General features: G+C 44.5%; 1 protein-coding gene across 3 annotated transcripts in view; it reads right to left on the minus strand.

Moving 5' to 3' along the window:
• Positions 1-3,639: 3,639 nt before the first annotated feature.
• The window catches only part of SLC28A3 (solute carrier family 28 member 3), a 52,742-nt gene continuing 30,011 nt past the window's right edge, over positions 3,640-26,370 (minus strand). For 2 of the 3 annotated variants that reach the window (XM_081880992.1, XM_081880991.1), the window contains 10 exons: positions 25,675-25,755; positions 23,276-23,356; positions 21,022-21,147; positions 20,185-20,315; positions 13,755-13,923; positions 12,259-12,456; positions 10,430-10,511; positions 9,005-9,103; positions 7,257-7,365; positions 3,640-5,776 (listed from right to left, as the gene is read on the minus strand). In XM_081880992.1, the coding sequence (XP_081737118.1) occupies positions 5,656-5,776; positions 7,257-7,365; positions 9,005-9,103; positions 10,430-10,511; positions 12,259-12,456; positions 13,755-13,923; positions 20,185-20,315; positions 21,022-21,147; positions 23,276-23,356; positions 25,675-25,755 (1,197 nt within the window). In that variant the 3' untranslated portion in view covers positions 3,640-5,655. The other variant, XM_081880993.1, reaches the window with a different exon arrangement.

A 26,370-nucleotide genomic window follows, 5' to 3' on the forward strand; every position in this document is an offset into this window, starting at 1 on the left:
AGGGTAGTGATAAAGTAGGATATCAAATCCAAACTCTTCTTCGTGGTTTTGGCCTCATGTACCTAGTGACCAACGTCTGTTGGTTGCTATAGTGAATTCCTGTCTCTGGCAATATGGAAAAAATAGCACACAAATGTTGTGGCATTTGCATTTTATTTATTAATGTGTTTCCAAAGGCAGTGTAAAATGGCAAGGCATCCTGCATCTCCACTACTTAGCTGGATGAAAGAAGGTCTAACTTTATTTAAACCTATAGCTCATGGGTAGGCAAACTAAGGCCTGGGGCCCGGATCGGGTCCAATTGCCTTCTAAATCCGGGCCGCAGATGGTCCGGGAATCAGCATGTTTTTACATGAGTACAATGTGTCCTTTTATTTAAAATGCATCTCTGGGTTATTTGTGGGGCCAGCCTGGTGTTTTTACATGAGTAGAATGTGTGCTTTTATTTTAAATGCATCTGGGTTATTTGTGGGGCATAGGAATTTGTTCATTTCCCTCCCACAAAAATATAGTCTGCCCCCCCACAAGGTCTGAGGGACAGTCGACCACCCCCCTGCTGAAAAAGGTTGCTGACCCCTGCTAAGCTCATCTTCTTACTTTGTACACATACACACATACACATTTGTTATTCTGCATTGAATCAACTGTGCTATTCTTATAGCATCTTTGGTCAGATCTGTTTCAGTACAGTAATACCTGCGGCGAATGTCCGCGGCAAACCTGGAAGTACCAGAATGAGTTACTCCTGGGTTTGCCACTCGCACATGCACAGAAGCGCTAAACCGTGCAGAAGCACATGCGCAGAAGCGCATACCGCTTTGCCCTGCGTCCTTTTCGGCTAGCAGCCGGGGCTCCGGAACGGATCCCGACCGCAAAACAAGGTACGATTGTATTTCCAAAAATGAGACATAACAGTTTTGGGCTGAGAAACTTACTGTATAGTACTGTATGCCTCTCTACTCGGTGGGACTATATTCTTAGGTAACAGGGTACAAGCAAGAACCTCTTTAAGCTGTAACTGTAAAAACAAAAACATTCCCTTGATATTTGACTCGTTATTGTAAGAACTTTTATAAGAGCCAGGGAAAGTAGAAGACAAGTAGACCATTGAGAAATTGAGTGATTTTGTTAGGTACTGGAACATGGAAATACAATATGCTTTATGTCCTAATGCAGTTGTAGGTGTAGTTGATAGTTTTATGAATTGCATTGTTTAGTAAATAAACAACGCAATTCATAAAATTATTTACTGTTTTCGGCTCAAGGGCTGCTTTATTGCATGAGCACCCTTCTGGGTGCCACACACCAATGGTGGGTGCTGCAAAACCGACTGTGACCAAACACACACATGCATGTGCTCCATCCCCACAAGATGTATTGTCATCATTCAGGGACACATTCCAGCCAAGCAAAATCAGCAGCAGAGCAAGGCCAGCAATTGGTTTTTCCTGGAGAGGGTGTGTGGCCTGACCAGAGTCCTAAAAGCCAGACAGAGACCCAGACAGTTGCATTTGGCTTGAGGTTTCCCGCCCCTGATTTCTTAGTTTATATCCAGATTAGGAAATTAATAAGAATTTATTATTTTTGCACACTCCCCTTCTTTATTCTCCTTTGAATAGTCTTAAATCTATGTAAATTAATGATTATTTTGCAAAAGTGTAATGACTGATAATTTTTCTTCTTCTCAATTACTAAAATAAATAAGGAATTGCAGTCATGACTGCTCAGTTGCTGAAATACTCCAATTCATAGCACTGCTATGTTGTTTTTCAGTTTATTAGAAGTTCAGATTAGCTTTACACCCCCTAATTCCACTTTTAAAACTCACACATTCCCTCCACAGGAATGTCTTTACCAAGGACGTGACCAAGAAAGCTGTACGTGCAGCCAGAGAAAACATTGTGTTCTCAGACAAAGGCTTCTTTTCATTACTACATTTAAAAACATGCCAGTCAAAATTACCTTTGCTATTAACATGTTTTTCTGGAAGTAGGAAAGGTGTACTGCAAAAATGTTTCCAAGCATAAGAAAACCATTTCAATATTCTTGTAACAGGGATTTTTTAAATATATTTTTTGTACGAAGACAGAATTCTATAAGAAACAATGTAGTTTTATTGACTCTAGACAATAAATAGATAACCAGTTCTTAAATTTTATTAACACTTGACATTCTTGCAAGAGTAATATTTTTGCAAACTGTAAAAAGGTTTGAAGGTTGTTTGACTCTGCAGTGCAACAAATTCCGAGATGTGAAATGAAATTGACAAAAAGTATTCAAAAAGGTTCAAGGGACGCGGGTGGCGCTGTGGGTTAAACCACAGAGCCTAGGGCTTGCTGATCAGAAGGTTGGTGGTTCGAATCCCCGCGACGGGGTGAGCTCCTGTTGCTCGGTCCCTGCTCCTGCCAACCTAGCAGTTTGAAAGCACGTCAAAGTGCAAGTAGATAAATAGGTACCGCTCTGGTGGGAAGGTAAACGGCATTTCCGTGTGTTGTTCTGGTTCGCCAGAAGCGGCTTAGTCATGCTGGCCACATGACCCGGAAGCTGTACGCCGGCTCCCTCGGCCAATAAAGCGAGATGAGTGCCGCAACCCCAGAGTTGTCCACGACTGGACCTAATGGTCAGGGGTCCCTTTACTATTAAGGAGGTCCACACTGCAGTCCTCTGCATAGTTACCCTGAAACAATCTCCATAAAGTGCAATGGATACTCCAAAGTGCAGGGCAGCCATCACTGTGCCCTCTAGAAGTTGATGAACTGCAGCTCCCATTGTCCCTGACCTTTGGTTGAACTGGCTGGGGCTGATGGGACTTGTAGTACAACATCTGGGGGACACCGGGTTCTCTACCAATGGTTGACTTGTGGCGTAACAGAATAATCTTATGGAGATGTCAATGTTGGGGAGAATCCATGGCAGAATGACCACCACTTCCTGTGTCCGGCTGGTAAGATGCAGCCATCGCAAGAGATGGAATGCTGATGATTTTCTCAATGTTTTTCCTTTTCTTCCCCCCCTCCCATTGACCACATTGACCTCAGCAGGAGCTGGCATAGTTTAGGGACCTATTTAGGGGCATTTCAGAAGGTAGGATCCTACAGATCCAAGGCCTGTCCCAATACACCACCACCATCTCATTTTGCCCCCCACCACCAGTGGGACATCTACACCTGCAGAGCTTTCTGTGGGCATTCTGGAGTGGTATGTGCTGGCAAGCCACCATCTCCACCTGTGGAACAGCAGCTTCCTATGGCCCCTCGGCCAGCCAAATGCTGGTGGTAGGATTCCAGCCTTAACATCTTTTAATATTGTAAAATAGGTACCAGAGGAGTGCTTCCCTTATCTGGCTCCACCAGAAGTGATAACAATGTAGAGTTACCGTATTTTTCGCTCTATAAGACGCACCAGACCACAAGACGCACCTAGTTTTTGGAGGAGGAAAACAAGAAAAAAAATATTCTGAATCTCGAAGCTAGAACAGCAAGAGGGATGGCTGCGCAGTGAAAGCAGCGATCCCTCTTGCTGTTCTGGCTTCTGGGATAGCTGCGCAGCCTGCATTCGCTCCATAAGACGCACACACATTTCCCCTTACTATTTAGGAGGGAAAAGGTGAGTCTTATAGAGCAAAAAATACGGTAATTAACCTCTGGTGAAGTAAATAGCACCAGAGTATTGTTACTGGTCATGTAAAAACGATTGCAGTGAGACCCATGGAGTTCTATATTATGAAGCTTTTCTTATATAACAGTTGGTGGTCACATTGCTAACAGGAGCTCATGCAGTTGGTTCAGAAGAAAAACCCTGCTGTTTTACAGTAACCAGGCCTTAATTTCTAACTATTTATTGACATTTTTAATTTAATTCGCTGCAGATTTCATTAAATCTTGCCCCGCTGGCTGAAATTGAAGAACTGTTGTTGTTTTATTGGTCATGTGGAATATCATCCCTCATTTGCCACCTGAATCTAAAGACACATAACTTTCCAGGAATGTTCAATATCGAAAGAAAACCAGCTAGATTTCCAACAGATCCCAAGTAGTGATTTGTCACCAAAATAAGTCAGTATTTTAAAAAATAAATAACAATAATAACTAGTTTAGTCAAAGTGATGTCCTACAGATGTTTTTAGACTACAGCTCCTATCATCCTTGACAGAACATGCTGTCGGGGGTTGGAGGCCAGCAACGTTTGGACAGCAGCATATTGGCTTCCTCAAAGGAGGTCATGTTTGGTATGGAGAAATACGAGGGATGCTTTAATGCAAGGCAAATACAAAGCTAGTTCCAGATCAGATCTCTTAATCCCTATAACCACAATTATATCAGTGAAAATCTAAGTGTAAGACAGATGGCAAATATTAGCAGATTTAGTTGGAGAAAGTCCTATTGAGATATATACTTAAGATCACACTTAGGTAATTTTGCGTTAATAGAGCAAGACCACAGAAGGGGCTGTAACTGAGGAGAAAGGTCATGGGGGGGGGGGAAGCATCTGCTTTGTATATAAAGGGTCCCGGTTTCAGTCCCCAGCATCACCAGGTAGGACTGGGAAAGTACACTGTCTGAATCTGTAGGATGTGAAACACAAGAGCAGTCAAGTACAACATTCCTAGAGTGAACATGTTTACACATGGGGAGGAATGTTTGTCCAGCCAGCAGGTAAACTTCCTGTTTCCTTCTGGGCTGGGACGGACTTCCTCTGCATGTGACTAGAGGTAGGTGTGGTCTCACCTGTGCAGGTAATGACAAAAGCACAGGGCAGGGCAGCCATCTCTCTCTCTTTCACCACATGCATCGAAGACACAACATCTACTAAGCCAAAGATGCCCTCTTGGCTTCCAGCCAAGAGAGGACAAAGGGACGGTCTTCTTATGAAATAGATTCCAAGTGTATGTTACTTCACTAAGCTAAGTCTGCCTTCTGGGATCCGATTGTGAACAGAATGTGAGTAAACTCTTTTTATACTTTTGTAAAAGACTGTGCCGTCTCTTATATTTTATGAGGGAATAAGGGGAAAATACCAGAACAGTTATTATAGAGGCTTTAGCGAGCCTGAGCAAACACATCCATTGCAAAGTTTAAAATAAGAGGAATGTTACTCTGCTGAAATTGTGGAACTTGTTAACACAAGTTGGATAAGGATATAATCAGACAATATATCCTCTCCTGCATCCCTGAACATTCCCACAGAATCCCTGTAAGTGTAGACAATATTGTCAGTGTAGACAATATTGAACAGATAGACCAACGGCCTGACTTGATATATAAGGCAGTTTTCTATGTTCAGTGTGAGAAAGATCTTTGATTGAAATGTCTCTACCTGATCTTAAAGAGAGTTGGGAGGTGTAGGCAAACATGGCATTTGGAACAATTTTACATAAATATTTGAAATAGCATTTAAAAAGTTTAAACATGCCCTTCATCATGACCAGGCACTTATAGCAGGACTTAGGAGCTCATCAGAGATATGGAGTAGATACTTACCCAGTAGCCCCAATGAAACTGCAGCATTTACACAGCTGCCAATCTACTTAAGCTGGGAAACAAGATTTGTCTTGTCTGCAACAACCACCAGACAACTCCACTGTCCTTTTGTCTTCCTACCAGTCCATCAGTGAAGTAAATCCCTATGCTTGTCTCTTTACATAAAGTGCCCAGTTTAAAATTCTGGAGTCATCCAGGAACAGTTAAACGTAGACGGGTTCAGAAGTTTGCAGCATCCATTCAAGGACCTCAAGGTGTTGTTTGCTTTTAAAAAAGTCTCTGTGGAACTGTTCGCACTGGTGGAGAAGGGAAAATAAGTTTTAATACTGTTGTAATAGTAATTTAAGTGCTTGTGTATAAATTCTATGGGTTCCCTAACCTGAGCCACACCACTACATTCCCTGTGTTTGAAGACTGTCAGTTTTAAAACTATTCTAAAAGAGTCACTGCATCCATGAGCTATTATTGTTGATTTCTCCCATCAGTTACTCTGAGGCTATTGGGCACATCTCAAATATCTTTTGGACTTCAGGGTACCTATTCATCACTAGATGCACTTAATGCAGGAGGCTGTTGTGATTTACTGTTGTACTTGTAGCTGAGAGTATGTTTTGTGTTTTGTTCTACTTTTCTTTTAGGTGTTGTATTCTAAAATGGTTATGTGCTCTGCTCTGGGATGAGCAATGAGAGGGGGTAACAAAACATCTGAAGCCAAAGACATAGCAGGTTCCTTAAAATAAATAAATCAGTCTCTGGGTTGGCTTAGGCTGTGTACCAATGCACAGAGTTTGAGTGGTGAGCCCAGTGTGGATCTGCTACTCTGTTTTTGGCCAGATGTACTCACTTCCTTAGGGATGCGGCTGGCGCTGTGGTCTAAACCACTGAGCCTAGGGCTTGCCAATTGGAAGGTTGGTGGTTCAAATCCCCGCGACGGGGTGAGCTCCCATTGCTCAGGCCCATCCCAGCTCCTGCCAACCTAGCAGTTCGAAAGCACACCAGTGCAAATAGATAAATAGGTACCACTGTTGCAGGAAGGTAAACGGCGTTTCCATGCGCTGCTCTGGTTTCGCCAGAAGCGGCTTAGTCATGCTGGCCACATGACCCGGAAGCTGTCTGCAGATAAACATCGGCTCCCTCAGCCAGTAAAGCGAGATGAGCGCCGCAACCCCACAGTCGTTTGTGACTGGACTTAACTGTCAGGGGTCCTTTACCTTTACCCTTTACACACTTCCTTACAGAATCAAGCTTAGGGCCAACAAGTTCTTTCTGTTTCCAGAAGACGTTGGCTGTGCACAGTGCTGATTGGCTGGTCCCTGTGACAGCCAAAAAAGCTTAAATTGTGGTTTCTTGCTGTGCTCATGGTTTATCATAGAGGGAAAGCCTTAAATAATGCATTTGGATGTCATGATATGTGAGCCCTGTTGTGAAGGGAGATGTGAAGTGGGCATTCTTGGGTTTAGCATTCACTTTGTGTGCAATATGGCTTACTAAATGATACTTCATGGGAGTGCTATTTATGAATGTAGCCTTTGTTTGTGTGTAGCTAGTGAGAGGTGATGTGCATAGAAACCAACCTCAAATTCTAAGATTAATAGTTATAAAATGATAGCTCGACAATGTTCATGAAGTCTGAAGCATTAACCTTTGAGCTACATTTTCATTATCTTTGTATTATCTTTTTGCAGTATTGAATATAGTATTCCTGTATTCTGTAAGAGAAATAATTGAACTTCAGATGCGATTCTCTGAAGTGAGCTTATGCCATTCTATAATTACCTGTTAAAGAGGTTTAAGCAGCAGCTAACTATTTCTGTGCTATTGCTAGTCATATTGAAGTTGTTTTCAAATAAAGCAGTGCATGGATCTCCTGCAACAGATAATATTCCTGAAAATAAAGAAGAAACCCTCCTTTATTAAGTAACAACCATATTTCTTGGTTGCATTACAAACTTTCCCCCTTTTCAGAGCTTGATTCAGAAATTTAAATTCTATTTGTACTTAATGTGATGCTTCCAAAATCCCCACTGAGCTAGAATATATGGGCTGCCAAATGTTAACAGAACCTTTTGTCTTTGGAAAGGGTGGTTTAATGCATACACTGATTTTAAAACAACAAAGCAAATTTGATCCCCAAACAAGCTTTTTATACGATTTTTAGCCAATGAGACAGACTTCCAACAGGGGGTGCTACCACTGAATTTACAAACGGTCAGGCAGATCTTACATATTGGCCAGGACAGTTGAGAGAGCATTTGTCCTTTGTTCATCCTGATAGAAAAGGGACATATTTGGCCTTGTAGGTCTTTGCAGGGTGCTCACAGTTGGATTGGCAGGTGGGCTGCCTGCAGGCTTGCCAGAGGCTGTGAGGACAATTTGCTGCCCTTTAATTGGGCGCAAAAATAAATCAAATCTCTGGTTAAAACATCCAGTCCAGAGTGTATCAATTTGAAGTTTCTACAGATAAAAGTCCACAGTTTTAGCTGTCAAGGAACAAGCAGCCTAGACTGATAAACACCACATTTTCGCAGTGCTCAGGTCTCCAAAATGAAAAGGATAAAACAAGTTAAGTCCAATTAAAAGCTGTATTAAAACCAAGTTAAATATCTCATTAATTACAGAGCACTGGTTTCAGCTGCCTCCCACATCACCACTCAGTAAAAAAAAAAAGCTGACAGGACAAATAAGCTCCAGGCCTGTTAATTGCTATTGGAATCGCAGCTCCACATTCTTCTGTCCTCTGATTTTCAAGATAAGATAACTGATCTAAAACACGTTAAAACCAATTAAAATTGTGTGACCTGTGGAGCTTCAGAGGCAGCTGTCTGCCCTGTCACCATCTTAACCAGAAGTCAAAGTTTCACTGATTTTAGTGGGAATTCCAGCCACCCGTGTGTGCAATACAGAAGAGCTTGAGCTGGATGGTAGGTTCATTAGTACAAAACTTTCCTCTTCTTTCCAATTTGAGAATGTATGGTGGAAGTGCAGCGTTGGAAATATTATTTTCCTTTTCCTTTACCCCTTTCAAATAGATGCACTGCCATCAATTTGCATGCCTGCTAATATAGATCTTTAAAATTACTGATAAGAGTTAAAGGGAGAAAAATTAACCTTAAAATAATAATAATAAGGAGATGAACACAGAATACATCCTTGCAATGAAGTTTAGCACCACACCAAAATGTCCTGGAGCCAGCAGGGCCTGTTGAAGGACACAAACCAAAACATTGCGTGGACAGGCGGAGGAGCCAAGTGAGGATTAACAATTAAGATCCACCCTCTATTGTGTGGGCAGGTAATCCCTCCCCTTACCTGGCCTGGTTTCCCTGGCAACACTTCCCCCAGGTGGGATTGGACAACTCGCTGGGGTAGGCGGGGACCTCCAGGTATCCCACCTGGGGGAAGGCAAAGCCTATGCTGATGGGGCCACTCCAGATCCAGGGCTGCACGCGTCCACGCAAAAGGCGCCCCCCGTTTTAAGTGGGGAGCGGTCACTGCCATCCTGTGGTAGAAAAAAAATATAGTACCTGCAATGCAAGCTGTCATGAAGCAGGCCACCGTGCCAGCAATCATGGCTCTCAAGGCCCCGCTGGCAATGTCTCTCTTCCGGGAAGGAGCCATGGATGCTGAGGAAGAGATTTGAGGAAAACGACATCCACTATCAGTTCTTGCATTCTGGAATGTGAAGCAGTTCCAGTCAAGGTTTTCCTGAACCCTCCAACCAGTGCCGGATTCACGTATAAGCTAAACAAGCTATAGTTTAGGGCTCCACTCTCTTGGGGCCCCCAGAAAAATTTAAAGGAAAAAAAATTGGATGTACATTTCCAAAATATAAGATAAAAAGCAAATAAAATAAAACCTGCATACAGCAACAGTGTTTTGTGTTGTGTATGGCGTATACTCAGCACTAAAAAGCCAGCCACAATTTGTTGTTGACAAGGGACAGCTGGACATATAAAGGGCCCCATTACCTTCAGTAGCTGAGGGCCTCATCAAACCTAAATCTGGCCCTGCCTCTATCTCTGCACCAGCTAGACTTGACCAAGCAGCCAGGAAAGAGTCCAATAGCCTCTGGGCCAATTTTCACATTAAAGGTAAAGGGACCCCTGACCATTAGGTCCAGTCGTGACCGACTCTGGGGTTGCGGTGCTCATCTCGCTTTATTGGCTGAGGGAGCCGGCGTACATGTGGCCAGCATGACTAAGCTGCTTCTGGTAAACCAGAGCAGCGCACGGAAACGCCCTTTACCTTCCCGCCGCAGCAGTACCTATTTAGCTACTTGCACTTTGACGTGCTTTCGAACTGCTAGGTTGGCAGGAGCAGGGACCGAGCAACGGGAGCTCACCCTGTCACAGGGATACGAACCGCCGACCTTCTGATCGGCAAGTCCTAGGCTCTGTGGTTTAACCCACAGCGCCACCCGCGTCCAGTGCAGGACACCTTTGCCTTTTTGGTATGACAATGGCTTCCTTAGGCATTAGCACCAGGTTGATGCATTCTCATGTATCATCCGGAGCCCATAAGTTCTGGCTCCTCTTTGTAGATAGCCAGAATTGGTGATTTTCATGACCTTGAAATTTCCGCACCTCAGGAGAGAGGTGCAGAATGTCTCTGACATCACATTGAGCTAGAGAGATGCTTGGAGGACCTCCACAGTACAGCACAATATCAGATGTTATTGGGATAGAGAGGGGAGGACATACTGGTGGTGAGGCCTGTGCGGTTCAAACACATCAGCAGAGCCAATCCAGTGCTCCTGCTGCCACCGCACAACCTTGCTGCCACCACACCCCGCCCCGTCTCTGCAGTGACTCAGCCAGACAGATGTCAGGTCAGCAGTGCAGTCCTGCCAAGCCATCTGCAGCTGCATTTATTGCAGCAGCAGGAGTGTTTGGGTTTGGATTATTTTTGTCCAATACTATGCCCCAAACAAGAAGTAAACGTTTTCTTACTGAGTCCTCCAATTACGAGTCCCAAAGAGCCAAAGTTTGCAAATCCACAGAGAGCATAAGTGGCAATGGTTTCGGATCGAATCTAAAATTTGAAGAAAGGAAAACATCTTGCTAGGTTACATCATCTTACCCTTTGAAATGGCAAAATCTTCCAAAATATGATTTAACCAGCCTCTCTGCTGTGTGCCTGTGGAAACTGCTGCCTTTCTTTAAATGATTCTCAGGGCCGTCTTAAGCATATCCAACGCTGTGGTGCAAAGATCCCTCTGGCATCCCTCCTCCCTGTTTCCCAGACCTTTTTTGGGGAGGACGGCGCTCCCGGCAACGCGCCCAGGTTTGTGAGGCTGGAGGAGGCAGGCAGCGGCTGGACGGCAGCTCTTCTGGCACGGAAGAGGCGGAGGCTGGACGCGGCGGCTCCTGGCTCAACTGGCCGCTTCATGCCATGGTGGCCACAGCAGGTGGAGGCTACAGGCATGGTGCTGCTTCGGCATGGCATGGCGGAGCCGGGTGAGGGTAGCGAGCTGATGCCAGGAGCTGCCGCGTCCAGCCTCCACCTCTTCCCTGGCGTCCTCCAGAACTTGCCGCCCTGGCATCCTGCACCACTAGCCTCTATGGGTAACACACCCCTGATGATTCTATTGGGTATATACTGTATATACACATTGTTTTCCAACTGCAAGAGATACAACTACGAGCATATCTTCACTCTTCCCACCCACTGTTCCCTGTTTATAATAAAATTATACAAGCATTTCAATTGATTATATGCTTATGACTGCCCCCTCATGTTTTAAAGCAACAATTTGTAGATATTTCTGGTCGCTTCTTGCCTATGTAGAAAAACACATTTCAAGGTCTCTTTTGTCCAACCTTTTCCTGGAAATGTTTGAAAGCTGGGAAGCCTCCTTGTTGCAGGCTGTGGGGGTGGACATGTAGCAGAATCAACTCTACTGGAGATATATACCTGTATCTAGACTTATTAGAAGGCTCTGAGAAAAATTAAAAGTTAAAAGTGAACCTTCCAACCTCTTTTTCACTATGCCGTCATGTTCTTGCTGAATAGTTCTGGAATTACCAAAGCAGAGAACCCTTTATGATGCCTGGCATCAAACCAGGAGACACAGGTTCAAGCCTAACCACAACGATTTCTGCTAAAATATGAAGTGGCACAAAAGTTAAATAAATAAATTAAAGTGCTTCATTGCAGTGACAGCACAGGCTCTCAACTTGCTCTCACAGCACAGCTGTGGCTCAGCACAGGCTCTCAACCACTTCACCATGAACAGAATGGCAGCCTAGACCACTGGAAATTAGTTCCTGATACTCCAAAATGGCAATGAAAATGGACTGTCAGTTCAGGTTCAGTCTGAAATGGTTCACTCTGAAAGAAAATGTGGCATTTTTAGGCAGAAAGTCTTGGATTCAGAACTCTCAAAGTACTTCCTAGGAAGACGCACTAGCCGTAAAGAAAAATATTCTGCCACTGTCTTCAGATCCCTAGGGAATTGTATTTTGTACCATCCCTTATTGAAACGGTTCCTGGAGATTGGGGCAGCAATCAGAATTAGCCTAGTCATCTTATCCCCCTGCCTCCACATTTGTGCCCTGCTCCCTGTTGCTAAATGGGAGATTATGCTGCTTAGCTCAGTTTGGGTGCTGTGAGGTAACAGAATTAAATGGGCATTAGAAAAATATTCTGTGTTGCTATAATAACCCATGCTTAACCAAAGTGGTTTTTAAATCAGAAATCAATTTTATTCGGTGTGACAATTGGAACCTCTGTGAAGGCTGGGTCAAATAAAAGCAAAGAACTGTGGAAGGATACTCACACTCAGATATTGGTTCTCTCCACCAATGTACTTTTCGCCTCCTGCCTTTCTCAATTTGATCAGTTCTGAAAGATCTTTATAAGCCACAAATTCATTGAAGAAGGTCTTATAGCCTAGAAGTCTACCAACAAGAAAACTGTCTTCCCAGTCGACTCCCATCATGAATGAAAATGGCATAAAGACATAAGCGCAAATGACCTAAAGAGAGGGGGGGGGGGAGAGAAGGGTTGATCTAAAAGCCAATAAATACATTAACCACATCTTGGTATTTCTCAGGGCTTTTTGTTTACATAAAACCAACCATCGCCTCCTATGTTCCATTGCTTTGCTGTGGTAACCAGGCTGGTCAGGCTCACAAATGCACCAGTAGGGCTTTAGAAAGCAAGTCAATATTAGCCAAGGCATTTCTCCCCCACCTTTTCTCATGTGAAGCCATTGGCGCCAGTGTAAAGCACGCATAACAATGAGAAACAGAAAGGAGCAGGTAATTGGGCAGTCCATTAAACTCCCCTTCCCTAATCACCGCCACCCACCCACCCCTCTCTGGAGTTGTGTTTTAATAAAATTTAAAGACAGAAAAGGGGGAATGTGATTATGGATCTCCACTGTCTCATACAGTCCAAGGACACAAGTGACGGAGGAAGGGGGCAACACCCTCCACTGAGGAACTGAATAAAGGACTTTGCTGAATGAATGGTGCTTTAAAAAAAAAGAATAAATAAAAATTATTGATATAACTGCAGACTATAGAAGGGTTGGTTTAATGAGCAGCAGCACTGAACCATAGTTGGAAGAGACCTCAAAGGTCATTGGGCCTCACTCAGTGCCATGTAGGAAGTCCAGCACTACAACATCCCTGAGAAGTGGCCAGTCAGACTCCCTTTGCATCGGCTCAATGGGCTTCATGTGAAAATATAATTATTTTATTTTATGTCAGGGGTGTGTGTGAAAGAGAGAGATCATGCCTTAGCTAAAAGCTTTTAGGACATGAGTAAAACTTAAGCATGTTGTCCTTGTTTCTTATATTATGTACAAGCAAATAACCTTTTACAGTGGTGCCTCGCAAGACGAAAAGAATCCGTTCCGCGAGTCTCTTCGTCTAGCGGTTTTTTCGTCTTGCGAAGCAAGACCATTGACGGATTAGCGGATTAGCGCTATTAGCGGTTTAGCGGCTTTTAGCGGCTTTTAGCGGCTTATCGGCTTAGTGGATAAGCGGCTTAGTGGCTTAGAAAAAGGAGGGGAAAAGGGAAAAAAACCCGCAGGAACTCCAAGACATTTTCGTCTTGCGAAGCAAGCCCATAGGGAAATTCGTTTTGCGAAGCACCTCCAAAACGGAAAACTCTTTCGTCTAGCGAGTTTTCCGTCTTGCGAGGCATTCGTTTTGCGGGGCACCACTGTATAATCTACTGTCTTTTTCATCTACCACGGCTGTACTGAATAGTGTCAACAACAACAACAACAACAACAACAACAACAAAGCTTATAGCACTTAATACCTCAAAGCTCAACTGTGAATAGTTGAACATATTTCCCAGCCAGGAGAGGACTGCATTACAGAAAGAAAGCAAGGCAAGGAAGGCAATCAGATTTGCAGCAATGTTTGCCACCAGAGGGATGGAGGCAGAAGCCCCTTGGCTGGCTGCTTCCAACAGGTTTTTGGAATCTCTTCACCGAAAAAACAAGAACAAAAGGTGCAGGTTAATGTGGTGTGTAAAAGAGCAGGTGTAAGAACCCTTGTCACCTGCCCGCCCCCATGACAACAGAAATCACCCTTTAAAAAAACACCAACCAGAAAAATGATCAGAACCAGTACAGTGGTACCTTGGGTAATAAAATAATAATATTTGGTTAGGGCGCAGCCTGACTCCCTCCTCTGGCAGCCTGCACAGAATTTTGCTTAACGGTTGCTATCAATTTGATTTTAATTAATTTTTATAATGAAATGTTTTTAAAATGTTGGATTATTTGATTGTTTGATTATTTGATTGTTGTTAGCCACCCTGAGCCCGGCTTCGGCTGGGGAGGGCGGGAGATAAATAAAATTTATTATTATTATTTAATAATAATAATAATAACAATAACAATAATAATAATTAATTTGTACCCCGCCCAATCTGGGCAGCTTCCACAAAGACAAATAATACACTAAGATGTCACACATTAAAAACTTCCCTGAACAGGGCTGCCTTAAGATGTATTCTGAATGTCAGGGAGTTGTTTATCTCTTTGACATCTGATGGGCGGGTGTTCTACAGGGTGGGCGCTACTACCGAGAAGGCCCTCTGCCTGGTTCCCTGTAGCTTTGCTTCTCACAATGAGGGAACCGCCAGAAGGCCCTCGGCACTGGACCTCAGTGTCCGGGCAGAACGATGGGGGTGGAGACGCTCCTTCAGGTATACTGGGTTAAGAACTTAATTCGTTCTGGAGGTCTGTTCTTAACCTGAAACTGTTCTTAACCTGAGGTACCACTTTAGCTAATGGGGCCTCCTGCTGCCGCCACACGAATTCTGTTCTCATCCTGAAGCAAAGCTCTTAACCCGAGGTACTATTTCTGGGTTAGGGGAGTCTGTAACCTGAAGCGTCTATAACCTGAAGCTTCTGTAACCCGAGGTAAAACTGTACTTATCTTGTTAACAATATTTAGCATTTACAGAGCCCTTTGGACCCTTGGAAGCATTTCACGTGCACACTTTCTCGGGGCCAAGCAGCACAAGATGCAAGCCTTGACTGAATGTCCTGAGCTATAGCTGCCCCTATTGTTAGGCAAAGTGAGACGGTTATCTGAGGACCAGGCATTTGGTTTAAGGTGTTGCGAAAGGGCAGGAAATGGCTTGTTATGCAATTTCCTGCAACTGTATTTTTGAATGTCTGCATAACAACTCTATATATTGTCTTTTCCCTAGAGTGGCAGGACTCTATCTGAGAGTCCTGTTCAAGTCCAGCTTAAAGATAAAGAACCACAAGAAGCGTAAAAAAGGTTGTTAGTCACCCATCCACAATTAGCACCAGGACAGCCATCCAAGCTGCCACAAAGGCCACTTGATCACAGTCTTCTCCACTAGATGAGTTATATTCCTACTTATAGAGGACTTCCGGGTTAGCGCCATCGGTGAATGGCGGAGTTCCTCCGATCGGAGGAACGGGCTCCATGGAAACTGGGTCTTCCCGCCGCGGCGAAGGCAGGGACCCGCTAGAAATCCCAGGTGGAAGAAGCCTGGGAACGTGGGGTTCGGCGAGAGCACCAGGAGCGCCTCCCCTACTCACGGGGAACCCCTTTTTGGGGCTCCGGAGCGAAGTGGGGTGAGCAGCGCGGTGCATCGAACCGACTGCTATTTTCACGGAGGGAAGCCGCGCAGCCATCGCCGGAGAGCGCTGACTTTTTCCTGATGACAATTGGACTCTAAAACAAGTACCCGTGAGTAAAAACGGAAGATTGGATTAATGAAACTACAAAATTTACGAATTAGGCACGAAGCGGGAAGGTCTAAACAGGAAGTCCACCTTCCGCTTTGTAAACAGACTTAAGCAAAGATCTTATAAGCTAATTAGCCTGGAAAATTGACTTAAAGACTGAAATTTCCTGCATTCATAAACAACAAAACCCCCCTTGACAGCAGGGGAAAAGGGGAAAATTTTTTTGATCTCTTAAGCCTGCGCGGAGAGAGTAAAGGATCGTAAGTCTCCGTCGTCCCAAACCTGGGGATGGGGTGTCAGGGCAGAAAGTTTTGGAGATGCCCATCGATTGAAAGTGGTTTTCTTGACAGATAGTAAAAAGAAGAGAAATAAATTAACTTTAATGCCGCTTTCTGCATTTTGCATGTTAAGGAAACAAAGTATCTGAAAATCGAAAGTAAATTTTCCTTTGTTGGATACACTTCAAAAATGGATGTGAACTGAAATTGTGTCCCCTAGAGGGAGCTTGTCAATTTGTTGCTGCAGTTTATAGTGAAATTCTACAACTCTGGGAATTAGACCGTGGGACCAGCCGCCTGACCTTGAACAGCAATGGAAGAAACCTTGTTGTTTGACCTTGGCAGAATAAATGCTAAGCTACAGCAGCTGCATGAGAAAATGGACTTAATGAACGAAAAGCTAGACTCTATATCTGTTGTAGCCAGTAAATATGAACTAATAGAAAATAAGGATAAAGAAGCTCCACAAAAATTAACTCAGGAAACTGGCTTGACAGGGCAAGTTCAAGGTCAGATGATGTCGGAAGAGGTTGTGACTGCACTTCAAAATATACAGATGAAGAAACCTAATGTCCTGCATGACCAAAAGTTGCAGTACTGCAAGATTGAATATGATGTGTCTCTGGAAGTGTTTGGAGTTAAGGAAGCTTTCAGCTCTGGCGGGACTCTGGAATGGGTTGACAACTACTTCTGGAACAACTATTTTTTGGATTACAAAATTAACTTGGGGGAGTGGGACTCTGGGGAATGGGCTACCCTGATGAAAGAAAACGGAGACTATTATCGGTTTGAGTTCCCCGGAAACCCACCTCCCAAGGAGAAAGGGAAGAAATTACGGAAACCAACAAGGGACAGGGAAGGGTGTAAGAATAAACAGGAACAAGAAAATCTGCAGAGGGGGCATGGAAGTGACTTAAGAGCCTCGGATATCAGAACACCAGATTGATGGACTGGACGTGAGACTGAAAGGACTGACATAACCCGAAACCAGGAAGAAGGGACATTGGATAAAAACTTGAGGAGAACTTTTTTTTTTTAATCTTTGGAATTAGTTTGATATTAATGAAACAACAGGGAATTTGTTGGAAAGGAAATAATTGGCGTTAGTAGAAAGGTTTGAAGAAGTTAAGTATAAATATGGTTTAAATTTTGAAATTTTATGGGAAGAAATTTAAGGACTATTTGCAGAAACTGTGTAAAATTAATGGATGTTAAAATGAAGTAGGAATGAAATGAAGTGATTTTTAACAATAAGGTTAAAAAGAAATATGCAAAAATGGCTTGATAATTAGACGAGAAATAGAATGATATAATATGTTTAAGATAAAGAACGAAGATAAAACAAGGAGGGGAAAATTTGCTGAATTAACTATTTGAATGGGAATACAAAGGAGGGAGGTATGAGGAAGTCATGGAAATAAGTAAATGAAATATAAGACAGAGAAAGAGGGATTTGTTTTTAACCTGTTCTTATTTTTCCTCCCCCCCCCCCCGTATTTTGTACTTTTTTCTTTTTTTGGGACTATGTAATTTCTTTTTTCTCTTTTTTCTTTTTTCTCTTTTTTCTTGGAAATTCCAATAAATATTTCAACTTTCCAATAAAGGTTTCAACTTTGCAGTCGCCCCGAGACGCATCCCCACGGAAAACATCATATGCGGAGTCGAAGCTAGCCTAACCAAAATCAACCCAGATGAAGCCAATAAAATCAGACTTGAAGTCACCAACATCCTCTGCTCCAGCAAACCACCCAGAAGCAATTTACACAAAGAAGAACAGAAAGCACTCACCAACCTGAGGAAAGACAACAACATAATCATTCTCCCAGCAGACAAAGGTAATGCCACAGTGGTGATGAACACATCGGACTACCAAGCAAAACTATCAAATCTACTCCAAGATCCTGCCTACAAACCTATAAAAACAGATCCCACCACCTACCTGGAAAAAACCACCAAATCCAAAATAAAAGCCTCTCCTATCAGTGAAGAAATCCAGCTAAGAATCATCCCCAGAGAAAAATCATCCAGATGCCCCAAACTCTACGGCCTCCCCAAGATACACAAAGAAGGAACACCACTCAGACCAATAGTCAGCTCCATAGGCTCACCTCTACAAAATCTCGCTAAATTTCTCGCCAAGCAACTTCAGCCCTATGCAGAATCCATCTCTTCACACGTACCAAACTCCTTCCAGTTCATAGAAACAATAAAGAAGCAAAACCTACATCCTAATGACCTACTTGTGAGCTTCGATGTTGTATCTCTCTTCACACAAGTGCCCATTAATGAAGCCTTGACAGCTATTCAAAACAAATACAATCCCCCCGAATACATCTTGGACCTGACCAACCACTGCCTAACCAACACGTACTTCATCCACAATGGACAAAGATACAAACAGATAGAAGGAGCACCTATGGGATCACCCCTCTCACCGGTCATCGCAAACCTGTACATGGAACACTTTGAAACCAATGCTTTAGACAAGTCAGAACACAAACCCAAACTTTGGCTCAGATATGTTGACGACACCTTTGTAATTTGGCCACACGGGAAGGAAAAACTGGATAGCTTCCTCACACATCTCAACAACTTACACCCCAAAATACAATTCACTATGGAAATAGAAGCCAACAACCAACTTCCCTTCCTTGACGTCCTAATCTACAAAAACCCTGATGGCTCCCTAGGACACACTATCTACCGGAAAAAAACACACACCAACCGCTACTTACATGCACAATCACACCACCACCCTGCACAAATAAACTCCGTAGCCAAGACTCTCATCTCCAGAACCAAACGCCTGGCTGACAAAGACCACTTGACAACTGAGTTACAGAATCTCTCAAACGTGTTAATTGCCAATGGATACCAGCAAAACAGGATTACGAAGCTAATCCAAAAGGAAACACCCCCCAAAAACCAAGACACAGAAGAAAACAATGGCATGGCCCTCCTTCCTTATATCAAGGGCACTACAGATAAAATTAGCAAAATCCTCCATAAACACAATATCAAAACAGCCTTTTGCACCAACCAAAAAATAGCCAATATCCTCAGAAACCCCAAGGATAAAATCCAGTTGGAAAACCAAGGGATCTATGAAATACCCTGCAAAGTCTGCCCAGCCACGTACATTGGACAAACAAACAGACGAATAAATGCACGTATCGCAGAACACAAGAATGCCGTCAAAAAAGAAGAAAAAACTTCCTCTCTTTTCCAACACATGAAAGAAACAGGACACGAAATTAATTTTGCAGATTCCAAATTGCTCTTTAACATGGAACATCACCACAAGAGAATAATCATGGAAGCCATCGAGATAGAGAAACACCCTCACAACATGAACAAGCGTGACGACACATCCCGCTTGCCAGACATCTGGAAATTAGCCCTCCCCACAAAAACTGACACCAGATCCAGAGGCACACAGAACGCCAACACCAATCAACCACACCAGACCCAAACCCAGACCCTCTCCACAGATGAATTACAGACACCATCCAGTAGCCAATCCATGGTGGCACCTCCGGATGCTGCACCCCCCTGCAATCCCTACACAGATCTGGCTGACACAAGCCACAAAACCACAGCTCGCCCCTGTACACGAAGCCAAGCCAGAGCACAACTAAGTACAGTACAGCCATCTTCTCAGGAAAACTCTTCACAAAGTTCAAGAGGTCAAGACACAAAGACTTTAACAACTAATCCACACCTAATGACCCACCTAAGTGGTACTCAGGATATCACTCAAGAAATCACTCAAGATATCTCTCAAGTAATTAAGGAACAAAAGAAGAAAAGGCACACTAGCCTGGGAACTTCCTCTCTGCCCAGAACATTGGAGGCTATACACCACACCCCCTCTACAATATTTATAGGAACTCAAACACTGAGATCCTGCTCTGTTCCAGTAACAAGAAGCCGAAAGCACCAGCCTGAAGATGACGAGTGAGACCTCGTCGAAACGTCGCCTAGACACCCCAACTTTTACACGGGAAGACACCCGAGGACACCAAAACCTGCATATATATATATATATATATATATATATATATATATATATATTCCTACTTATAATGCATTTGAAATTTGCCTCGCCCTATAAATCAGTGCATACACATTTTATGCAAATTGACGTCCTCTATTTTTGTGATGAGAGAGAGGCTACTCTACCCTTCCCAATTCTGCCTAAGCCTTTGCACCGTGCTAGTATAAATCTTCTTACCCTTTCTCCACTTTTGCACCCTGCTGTGCAGTTATCTGGGGATGTTCGGTCTCTGGCCAAAAGAGCTTGGCAATAGCCAAAGCTGCTGGTGCTGACATCACGGAAGCTGTTAATAAGTGGGAGGCTGGAATCTGAAATGTCAAAGGTGAAGAAGGACAACATTTAATTGGGCACAAGATGCTAAATATCATTCCTGTGGTAACCCTGCTGAACATAGGCACCAGGCTGCCCCCCAAGATTGAAGGGGCCCAGAACACACATGTGATGTCACATGTGCATTGTGTGATGTCATGCACACCTCCCAAAGCCATGCAGGCCAGTGTGACCTCGTGCCAGGCATGCTGGTCCCTGTGGCATCTCCTGACACCACACAGGCCAGTGCAGCCTTCCACCAGCTGTGGGAGGGCCTGACAGCTCGGCAGGCTGTGGAATATTGAGGGGGGGCCAACCCTCTCTTTGAAAATTAGGCTCAGCTTCTTGCCCTCCCTAGATGGCACCCCTGCTGACGAAATAAATAGGTCAAAAGGTATGAGTGATATCTTTTTAAAAAGATTCATGTATGCCTGAATCAAGATATATGCATGTCTAGCTGCAAACACTAACTGGTTTAAATGTAATCAGGATAGTCACATTGGTTTGCAGCAGGAAATCTGCCTACTCTGAAGCAAGGCCTACCGAGTTCAATGGAACCTTCTCCCAGGAAAGTGCTGTTAATGAAAGATTTGTCTTCTAGGAATCTGCGTGGTTAGGGAGAACTAATTCCCTTTCACGCTCTTTGTTACTAGTCGGGTGGGGATGGAAAACAGTAATTAAGAGCTAGCATGTTTCTATACTTACACCAAATGAAATATATGCTCCTAAGACACTTCCAGCAATGGTGGCGAATCCTGCCGTCATGACAGCATGGAGTTCAGACCTGGTTATATAGGGCAAATAAGGCTTCACCAAGAGTGGAGATTCTGTCTGGTGGAAAAGAAGCAAAAAAGCAAGCCAGCACGTATTAGATGCTGCCTCATATTGCTATATTTTATCTATAGTATGAAATTACACTTGAGTACATTTAAAACCATCTCCTTTTTCTTTCTGTAAGCTAGAAATATTGGGATAGGCGCAGTTTCCAAAGTGGTAGCCATACCAGTCTATTTCAGCAAAAACAGCAAGAGTCTTAAAGGCAATGGCAAAAGATCTTCAAGAATGACAAATGTCATTATGGCATAAGCTTTTGTGGACTAGAGACCCCTTCATCCAATGCACTTAGGGGTATCTGCAGGAGTGTAAAAGGGTGAAAGTGTAAAGGCTGGTGTTAAGGGGCAATGGAATGCAAAAACGGTCAGTGACAATCCAATTAGAGCTTTGTTGTTTAGTCGTGTCCAACTCTTCGTGACCCCATGGACCAGAGCACGCCAGGCACTCCTGTCTTCCACTGCCTCCCGCAGTTTGGTCAAACTCATGCTGGTAGCTTCGAGAACACTGTCCAACCATCTCGTCCTCTGTCATCCCCTTCTTGTGCCCTCCATCTTTCCCGACATCAGGGTCTTTTCCAGGGAGTCTTCTCTTCTCATGAGGTGGCCAAAGTATTGGAGCCTCAGCTTCACGATCTGTCCTTCCAGTGAGCACTCAGGGCTGCTTTCCTTCAGAATGGAGAGGTTTGATCTTCTTGCAGTCCATGGGACTCTCAAGAGTCTCCTCCAGCACCATAATTCAAAAGCATCAATTCTTTGGCGATCAGCCTTCTTTATGGTCCAGCTCTCACTTCCATACATCACTACTGGGAAAACCATAGCTTTTACTATACGGACCTTTGTCAGCAAGGTGATGTCTCAAAAGTAGGCAAATGATCATTTTGCTTTCATTTGTGCTCTAACGGAATGATCACAGTCAATCTATTTGGTCAGCTGAAGATGTGAATATATTACACAATGTAACACAATAGCTAGCTGTAATGGGATAAGGGGTTGCTTTTGCCTAAGCGCCAAACCGCTCCAAGTTGAGTAGTTGGTTAAAACTCTCCCTAGCCGGACAGCCCTCACTTCGTGACTGTCTTAATCACTGGCAGGATCCGTCAGTGGGCGCTTCCAGAACTTCTTCCAACATAAAAGTTCTTTGACAGAAAGTCTCCTCCTTGATTCCCTGTGCGACAGCTTTCTGCGCAGAGTGGGCGTTCCAAGGGGAGGTCCTGAGCTCTCACTGCTGGTCTCGCTTGAAGCGTCTCTGAGCCTTACCTCCGACGCTGTCTCCTCCTCCCCTCCTTCTTCAGCGGAAGCCCTCCCTCTTCCCCTGCTGGTTCCCTCCTCAGCATCCGAGGGTCTCCCAGCATCCGAGAGCCTCTCCACCACCCTGAGCTCCGATGGCAGTTCCCTGACACTAGCTAAATCTATGGGATTAACTTTTCACATCATCTATACATCTAGATCTAGAATCTGGCCATTTGTTTCTCTCCCCTGTTTTGCGTGCACAAGTGATGCTCTTCAATTGCTCTTTATGGAAGCAGACTTTCCTGCACCCAAGTTTTCCAAACTGATGTAAATCAGCGCCATATAAGACTGAATACCTGTTGCATGGAAGGTAAAAAATATGTATTGGGAAGCACTTGTGAAATGGTGGCTAAAATCTGCCCCCAGGGTTCCAAGGTTTTGCCTGTTCTCCAATGTCCTTGCCAATTGCAGACCGTTTACCGTATTTTTCGCCCCATAGGGCGCACCAGCCCATAAGGCGCACCTAGTGTTTTTTTTTTGGGGGGGGGGAAATAAAGAAAAGAATTTTTATTTCACCCCCAAGGCGCAAGGCTGGGGCGGGGGAAGCCCGAGTTTTCCCCGACCCCAGCCCCCAGAACAGGCTGCTTTCCACAAGCCGTGAGAGCTACCCGAAGCCCCGGCGCGCCGGGACTTTGGGATAAGAGGCAGCGCTGCGCAAGCCGGGGGAGCCCGGGGGGAACTCCCACGGGTTCCCACGGCTTGCGGATAGCTTCCTGAAGCCTGGAGAGGGAGAGGGGTCGGTGCACACCGACCCCTCTCGCTCTCCAGGCTTCAGCAAAAGTCTGCATTTGCCCCATAGGACGCACACACATTTCCCCTTCATTTTTGGAGCTTACCTGTCCCACAAATATGTTGCCAGCTGCAACCAGAGATTCAACTGGACTCGTCCCGAGGGTTATTTGCATTACCCATCCAACCTAAGAAAAGAAAGATGCAACACGGAAAAATAAATTCCTGGTGTTCTCAAGCTAATCCACATTTGTGAAATTCTAGAAGTGTCATCGCCATGTCTAGAGCAGTGTTTCCCAACCTTTTTTGGGCAAAGGCACACTTGTTTCATGAAAAAAATCTCGAGGCACACCACCATTAGAAAATGTTTAAAAAATTAACTCTGTGCCTATATTGACTATATATACAGTGGTGCCCCGCAAGACGAATGCCTCGCAAGACTGAAAACCCGCAAGACGAAAGGGTTTTCCGTTTTTTGAGGCACTTCGCAAGATGAATTTCCCTATGGGCTTGCTTTGCAAGAAGAAAGCCTATAGGGAAATCTCCAGGGACCTCTTTTAAATGCTGGCGGTGGGGAGCAAAGCCTTCCCCCCCCCTCCGGCCTTCAGAAGAGGTCCAGGAAGGCCGGCGGGGGCCAAAAGGCTTTGCTCCCCACCGCCAGCATTTTAAAAGCAGTCCGGGATAGCAGGGAAGCGCTTCCCGCTATCCTGGACGGCTTTTGAAGGCAGGCAGGGGGAGCAAAGACTTTTGTTCCCCCGCCCGCCTTCAGAAGAGGTCCAGGACCTCTTCTGAAGGCTGGCGGGGGGTGAAAGTCTTTGCTCCCCCTGCCTGCCTTCCCAGGAGAGCGTAGAAACGCAGCACGTTTCTCCTCTGTCCCGGACGGCTTTTGAAGGGGGGGAGCAAAGACTTTCCGCTCTCCTGGGAAGGCAGGCACGGGGGAGCAAAGACCTTTGCCCCCCGACCGCCTTCAGAAGAGGCCCTGGACCTCTTCTGAAGGCGGGCGGGGGGCAAAAGTCTTTGCTCCCCTCTGCCTGCCTTCAAAAGCTGTCCGGGACAGCGGAGAAACACGCTGCGTTTCTCCGCTCTCCCGGGAAGGCAGGCAGGGGGGAGCAAAGAGGTCCTGGACCTCTTCTGAAGGCGGGCGGGGGGCAAAAGTCTAATTCTAATTTCAATGAGTGTGCCCTCCCACGGCACACCAGGCAACGTCTCGCGGCACACTAGTGTGCCGCGGAACACCGGTTGGGAAACACTGGTCTAGAGGATGGTTACACATCTTTCCCAAAGTAACTATTTTCCAGTGTCAAACAAGGAGAGGTCCTTTTGTCATTCCATGTAAACATAATTTTACTGCAGTGCAAGAAATCACAATGCATGGGGCAGAGATGCAGACAGTGGAGATCCTGCCAAAGTAATCTAAGCAATACTTTGGAAATTGTCAAGTTGTAGTGTGCTGTTGCAGCAAATCTAGAAATAAGGCTGAAATCCCAAGGTGTGGTAGGGAAATGAAAGTGGTTTAGCTACCTTATCGATCACCTCCCTGGACTCTTTTCAGCAGGAATTGGGAGGGCAAGGGCTATGGAAGTTTGTGGCAGTGGAGGGGGGGGGGCATCTGACAATGGATCTCCCTTTACAGGGCTAGAGCTTTCTCTCTGCTCTTGGCGAAGAATATCTGATGGCCCCTAGAATCTTCTCCCAGGGAGCATAGGTTTGAATAATAAATCTGTGTAATGTCACAGGACCACATAAGGCACATTACGGAATTCAGATAATACAGCTTGGATAACGTATCTTACAACTTATGAATATAGTAAGAGATTCTCTAGGGTACCCACATCTGCTAATCTCCCCAGAAACAACAGGCTAAGAATTCTACCCCAACTTTACAGACTTAAAGCTAACCTATCACAGTTATGCCTGATCCCTTTTTCTTCAAGCTATGCAAGAAGTTAGTGCTTGAAAAGAAAGTTTGTGCTATCCTGTTCCCATATTTGATGGGTGGGCCCAGCCAGGCAGGTGTTTACCATTACAGGTTGAAAGCTGTACAATTTGGGTTGGTGGGATTTCAGAGAAGAGAAGACAAAGAAATTTGAATGGGGAGCTCAGTGGTGAGTGGGGAAAACATGGAGTAAATTAAAAAATAAATGGAAGTGTTAGGAATATAGGAAGCTTCTTTATACTGAATCACAATGTTGGTCAATCTAGGTCAGTATTGTCTACACCAGGGTTTCCAAAACTTGGTTTTTGGACTACAACTCCCACCAGCAAGGAGGACCAGTGGTCAGGGATGATGGGAATTGTAGTCCAAAACAGCTGGAGACACAAGTTTGGAAAACTTGGTGAAAAGTATTAAGTATTAAGGTGAAAAGTATTAAGTTGTTCAAAAGCCACAGAATCAGACTCTGTTGGCACAGAGTGGGGCCCTCTTTGTGTGAGAGACAGAGTGGAAGAGAGGGGTATTCTACAATTCACCAAAAGTATTAGAGAAAGTACCTGGGGGCTTTGTTACCTTTTTAATAAGCCACTGCATGAATCCAAGGTGGTAAAGCATAGACATCACCATGCTGAAGAAAATGACAATAGGCAGCACCTAATTAGGAGAGAAAAATCAAACCATGGTCAAGGACTTTCTTTTTTCTAAACTCCCAGAGAGAAACTAGAGGTAGGCACTTCTGAAATCAGAGGATATACCTATGCTACAGCCTTCAGACAAGCCGAAGACCACAAAAGTACATCAAGAACAAACAGAAATACAGACCAGAAAATATTCACTGGCTGCAAAAACTCAGAAGCCTGGGCGGGGAAAAATAGGTAGAAAGATGTGTCTGACAAGGGCATTCCACAGTGTGGGTGCCACAACAGAGGAAGCCCTGTCCCCGGTAGTCACTCGCCTCATTTCTGAAAGGGAAGCACTTGCAACAAGGCTTCTGCGTATTATTTTAAAACACAGGCAAGTTCAGACAGCTGAAGATGTGGTTTTTGAGATAACCTGGGCCTAGACCATATGGGACTTCAAAGTCAAAATCAGTACCTTGAACTGCACAAACAGCCAATGAAACTCTTTACTACAGGCAAGATACAGTCAGTTCTATAGGAACCAGCCAATCATCCGGTACCATATTTTAGCATTCTTTCCAGGGGCAGACCCATATGCAGCAGCCTAACTGGAAGTTGCCCAAGCATGGGTGATTGTGGCAAAAGGATC

Source organism: Podarcis erhardii, assembly GCF_964252035.2.
Source record: "Podarcis erhardii genome assembly, chromosome: 11".
NCBI classification, from domain to species: Eukaryota; Metazoa; Chordata; class Lepidosauria; order Squamata; family Lacertidae; genus Podarcis; species Podarcis erhardii.